The 6,000-nt window shown below is 45.5% G+C and overlaps 1 protein-coding gene across 1 annotated transcript in view; it reads right to left on the bottom strand.

Annotated features, from left to right (window-relative positions):
* Window positions 1-686: 686 nt before the first annotated feature.
* The window catches only part of Polr1B (RNA polymerase I subunit Rpl135), a 54,097-nt gene continuing 48,783 nt past the window's right edge, over window positions 687-6,000 (bottom strand). Inside the window, exons 25-26 of the mRNA XM_065432430.1 lie at window positions 2,138-2,302; window positions 687-1,017 (exon numbers count right to left, since the gene is read on the bottom strand). Coding sequence (XP_065288502.1) covers window positions 820-1,017; window positions 2,138-2,302 — 363 coding nt within the window. The 3' untranslated portion in view covers window positions 687-819. The remainder of the gene's footprint in view (window positions 1,018-2,137; window positions 2,303-6,000) is intronic.

The following is a 6,000-nucleotide window of genomic DNA, read 5'->3' as shown; positions in this document are numbered from 1 at the left end:
AGAAGTAGGTGGGACTGTCACATAAACAAATGGGATGGCAAGAAAAGTCAGCACCAAAAATCATCATGCAGTAAGCTTTCGTGTCTTTCATCACCATGCTCAACACACGCTCACTACACACAGCCATGCTCACCACCACCATGCTCAGCACGCTACTCACGCATTGCATTGAAGACAACAAATATTTATGTTGCAATTAATGACCGTAGTTACACAAGTATACCAGGAGAAAATGTGCACAGAGCCGTAGGCAAAGCACCCGACAAGTGCCCATCGGTCAAAACCAACCGGGAACCAGGCACACTTGGCCAAGTCCACCGAGTGCAGGGTTGCATGTTACGACTTCTTAAGAGAGGTGACTCAGAGATTTTGCACATTAAGGTTGGCTGCATGATGTAATGCTCCCTCTCTTAGTTTGTTCTGTAATTATTTTGGTCGTGTTCTTTGCAGGATTCTGTTCATATATAGACACTGAGGACTTTTCCAAGAACATGTCACGTTATTTTTAGTGCTATAACATAGAAACGTTGACTAGACAAACTTTACAATTTAACAAATTTTTGGCTTCAGTATATCAAGGTTTATTTACATTCGTATTCACCTACACAGCCATGTAGTCATTCGTGCTATTCAACGCATACATTAGAAGAATGACAGACAATGAAAATATATACAAGAGGCAGTCAGTAATTAACATTACATACTTTATTTAGACATCTTGTATCTTGCACTTGCACCTCATATGTACAACCCATGCACACATTTTATGTACAACTCATGAATGTTATGTCTTGACCCACAACTAAGACATCATCACCATCACTTGACTTGGAGCTTGACACCAATGTTCATGGCAGCCAGTTCTGCAACCAGGTATCTGAACACATACGGTATGCTGATTATTTCAATGAAATCCCCAGTCCGACAAGTTGGGCATGTCCACTTGCGAACCACATCACTCTCCACTTTGTCAATGACAGGCGACAGCATGCTCTGGCACTTGCTGCACACGTATGCCTGCAGCAAATGAAACAGAATTTTAATGATTAGCAGCAAGGGATAAAGTATGTGCAAAGCCTTACAAGATATACACGTCAATACTACTGCATGATTATTGAAGCACAATCTTTTAACAGTATGTCCAGTCATTGTTATAATTTGTCCCATATGGCTAAATATATATGCTCTCAAAGCATTGTACAATCAAATCTCAATACAGCAACTTTTTTTCTTTTATGCGAAGCATATTACGAGGGCTCAACCCAGCTCCTCAGGCGCGGCGGTGACCATGAAATCACGTGACACCGTGACGTCACGACAGAGGAGAAGTGGCTTTGGCTCAACTCTTGCAAGACGGGCTGGGTGGGAATCGAACCAGGGTCTCCGGAGTGTGGGACGGAGACGCTACCACTGAGCCACGAGTACAACGCTTCAAAGCGGTACAAAAGCGCCTCTAGTGAATGCGGTGTTGCCTTAGAAACGCGCTGTTTCTAAGGCGTGCGTCTCTTGCTCAGGCGCACATTTCGTTGCCGCGCCGAACGCTGCTTTGCTCGACGCTCACCGCGTCCAATGCGGGGCGCGTAGTCGCTGCCCTGTAGCCCATTGTCTTACACCCCTTGGCGGGTCGACGGGAACGCTGTCGCGTTCCACTCTTGAAGGCGAAGAAGTAATGCATGAGTTGTTTCTTCGTCTAGCCGAACCAAATATAGCCAAGCAACAGCAGTTCACCAGGCTAAACAGTGGTTCAACAACTAAAATAAAGGCTAGTATGCTTCGCATCCTGGGCTTAACCTTACCTAAGCCACAGCCATTTTTTAATGAGGTGTTTAATATCCTTGGGCACTCTTAGTTCACTACACAAGCCTTATTGCTTTCCACCCCATTACAGTGCAGCTGATGCAGCGAGTAACTGGACTTGCAAATCCGTGCTCAGCAGCAGAACGCCATAATCACTAAGCCACTGCAGCTGATCAAATCTAAACCTGGTAACTGCCAGTTAGTTAATTCAATTTTCTGAACAAGCTGCTGCACTTTCCAACCAAGGCACCCAATATCATCAACAAATGCGCCTACTTTCTTGTATTATGCACAATGGTAGCAAATATAACAAGGCACAGAATCTTCAACTTTGCCATACCAGAGACTTGTCAGAGCAGTTGAACAGCCTGTCTTGCAGCAAGAATGATGCACCATGAGCCAGCAAGGAGTCTCGCTCCATCTCCCCAAAACGGATGCCTCCAGCCCTCTTGCGTCCTTTGACTGGTTGGTGGGTCAACGTGTCCACAGGACCAGTAGTTCGCACCTGCACAAACGTCAGCCAGTGGTTTGATGCAAGGGAACCCAGTTATCTTCCAAGGCTTTAGTCCTCAGAAAGACCTGCCACAATATAGTTCGCTCTCAAGAATGGTGACAGTCAAATGGTAGTGATGGTGCTTGTTGAACATCCTGTAAGGGGCACCATTGTGGAAGACTCCAGTAGCACATGTAGCTGTCTACAAATGTCTTCAGTGCATGAAATGCTGGAAACGGTTACGTCAACTTCTCTACGGAGCCTAAAGTTTTGGTAAACAATGTGGTGGTACTATGTAGAAGTATTCATGGCACCTTTCGAAATGAAGGCAAATGCCCTGGCTGCAAAAAAAATTCTGCTTGTTCTCGGATACCATGCTTCGAAAACTTTTGTGGTTGGGAGTATGCATCAACTATCTCACTATCTCTCATATGCTTAACATGTACCTAAATCTAAGTATACTACATGAGCTCTAGTGAGGACCGCATCAAATGAAATGTGGCCCCTGCTGGAATCGCATCTGCAATCTTATGCCTAGCAGCAGAATGCAATAGCCGGAGACGTCACAGATGGGAAACAAGAACTTACTGGCAGACTTAGCAAGGTTTGACGTTCTACCTTGCCGATACTACATGGCCACACGTATACAAACGCTGTAAAAATAAGGATGGACAGGAAAGGACAAGCACTAATTTTTATTGAAAGTATCTTGGGGTCCCCTATAAAAACAGGGTGGCACCTGCCAGGGAAAGAGGGCAGCCAAATATGACAAGGTAGATGCTGTGCCTAATTACAAGCATAAATGGTTTTGTTTTATTATTGTGATAGTAATTAGTTAAATCTCAATATAAAGAACTTCAGTATAACGAAATTCTCGATATAACAAAGCATTTAACTTTTCATGACATCTTGGCCATAGAACACCATGTATCTAGAACCTCAATATAACGAAGTGTGTTTGAATGCGATTTCAATATAACAAAATTTCACTGCCGCCGCAAAGTAATGCTGAGAAAATAAATGGAAACTTCTGCAGACACAGATTCGCAGAGCGGCTGCTTGAAAATGCACCTCTAAAATTGCGCGCCATACGGCAAGAGCGACTGCCGAAGTGGAGCCGCATCATTTTCTGTATACAGTCAGAGTACGATAAGATCCTATCATGCCCTGCACACTGTGTGCTTTAGGTGAGAGTGAAAGTGTGCGAGAGTGAGACAAGAAAGACAGTGGCTTCACAAGTGCCGCCTTCCCATGCAAGCAAAGGCAAAGATGGGGAGGGGAGTGAGCTCACAGTAATGCGATCAAGCATGCGCGAAGGTGCAGAGTGAGGGTAAGTTGGCGCACGTCTCGCCCATGGCTGCGCACGGCTGTAAGCGCGGATGAGCGCATACGCAGCCGCGCACCCTGCTTTAGAGGTAATCTGCCGCTTGTTTAAAGAGTGGACGTGTCGGGAGAGCGTGGCACCTTGTAAGCTGTTTTCCCCCGCGTTTAATATTTGAAGTGCAGTAATCTCAAGTTTCAGCGACCCATTCGAGCAAGAGGCAGACGAAGCATTCGCTCCCCACTGATGGCGCTTTTCCTGATAGGGTCGTCCCTGTACGGGTGGCGCTATCAGCCACGGGGGCGGGTGCACATGAAAGCGTGGCCGGCTTGGCTAAATTCGTACCGCCGATATGAAAATATTGTCGACGTACAGGTCATGAAACTGTATTACTCGTCGCCGACTGCCAAATTTATCAAAATGAATTGTTTTATGATTCAAGTTTGCTTTTTGCAATTGCCCGATAATTCGGAAAATTCAGTCTGTGTAAGAAAAATAGATCTGCGACAGTACTTGTTTGCATAAAAGGTCGAATTTCAATATAACAAAATTTCGATATAATGAAGCAAATTGCCGATTTTACCAACTTCGTTATTTGAGGTTTAACTGTAGATGGACACTCCACGCACATTTCCGCCATCACCAGTCGAGCAATCTCTCTTGCGACAACTTTCACGGTCAAGCAGTAGATGTTGGTTGCCCTCGATGATGCCTTCTACGTCTGCAGGTGTTTCGGTGCCGACGGAAATGACAATGCGGGAGCGAGGCGGGATGCTGACTTGATCTTTGAGCACACTCAAGGCATGGTGACTACGAGAGCTCTCTGATGGTATCGCTTGATCTTCGCAGAGCATTAGTGATTTCGACTTCAGGTCGACGATTGTGCCGTGTTGGTTTAGGAAGTCCATGCCGAGAACGACGTCTCATGAACACTGTTGGAGGATAATGAAGGTGGCAAGGTAGGTCCAGTCAGGAAGGGTAATTCCGGCTGTGCAGATTTTAGTCGGCGTTATTAGGTGTCCTCCAGCAGTCCGAATCTGAGGGCCTTCCCATACAGTGTTACCTTTTATCAATTGGGTGGCAATGGGTCCACTCATGACAGAGTAGTCAGCTACTGTGTCCACTAAGGCAGTGATTGCGTGGTCGTCGAGAAGCACATCGAGGTCGGTGGTTCTTTGTTTTGCATTGCAGTTTGGTCTTGGCATCGGATCACAGCTGTATCGCATCGACCTGGAGCTGGTGCGCCACATCGTCAGGCTTTCTTTTGTTAACATATCGTATTTACTTGCATAGTGATCGCACCCTTGAATTTTGTCGTCAAAATTCCATATTTCTTTCTTTCACGTGTAATGATCGCACCCCGAACTTGTCGCAGCAATATGTCGTGTGCCAAGTCTAGCTAATGATGATCGTGCTTACCATCTGTCGAATGCTGTCGAATGCTACACGAACGACTCTCGAAGACATACCAAGCGTACCAAGTGTAATCGCTGGTGCCTGCGTGGCTACCAAAAACTACTACACAGTTCATGTTGTGCATGCAATGTGATAATATGAGGCTCTGCAAGGACATACACGTAGATACAATGAACGATAGCATTCGCCTAAGTCCGAAATCGTGCAGGCGCATCTTGCCCTCAGCAATAACATTTAACATTTGTTAGCAGCGGTCACCTGAGAAAGACAAACACACATGTCAACATGACTATTAGGCATACCTTAGTGGAGAGCATCAGATTAATTCTGACCACCTGAGGTTCTTCAATGTGCACCTAAATCTAAGTATGCACGAGCATTTTTGCATTTCTTCTCCACTGAAGTGCGGCCAATGCGGCTGGGGTCGAATCAGTGACCGCGAGCTTAGCAGCGCAATGCCATAGCCATTGGGTTACCTCCTACTGCTCCTCTTAACACTACCATTCATAGCACTAACGCCAGAAAAAAAAAAATACAGATAGTAATCGGAGAGAGCCGTGCTGCACGACCATGCAGTCAGAGCATGAGCAAATGCATGAAGTTATTCTAGCCAGAGCGTAGCAGACGACGAAAGCGAGTGCCCAGTTTACATCACCAGAGCACAGCCATCGGTCATGCACAAGGCTAATATAACAGGTCACAAGACCTAGTCAGGCAGCTGTACAGACAATGTATAATGGCAGAGAAATATGTCAAGTTAGTGAAGACATGAGGTGCCCAAGAAGAATGTGGTGTTCACATACTGTCTGTACATCCTTTAACTTGTCACTTGTCCCTCTTCAAGTCTGGCTGGGATTGAGCCAACCACCACATAAGTTCATCAGAGTGCTTGCTGGAATGAACTTTTCATGCATATAGACCTATTTGTTCCATGTTTTGATAAACATGTATCCTTTAAAAGACTAAAGGGACT

This window comes from Dermacentor albipictus, chromosome 1 (genome assembly GCF_038994185.2).
Source record: "Dermacentor albipictus isolate Rhodes 1998 colony chromosome 1, USDA_Dalb.pri_finalv2, whole genome shotgun sequence".
In the NCBI taxonomy this organism is placed as follows: Eukaryota; Metazoa; Arthropoda; class Arachnida; order Ixodida; family Ixodidae; genus Dermacentor; species Dermacentor albipictus.
Note: the sequence above shows the minus strand (reverse complement) of the source record. Positions and strands in the feature narration are given on the sequence as shown.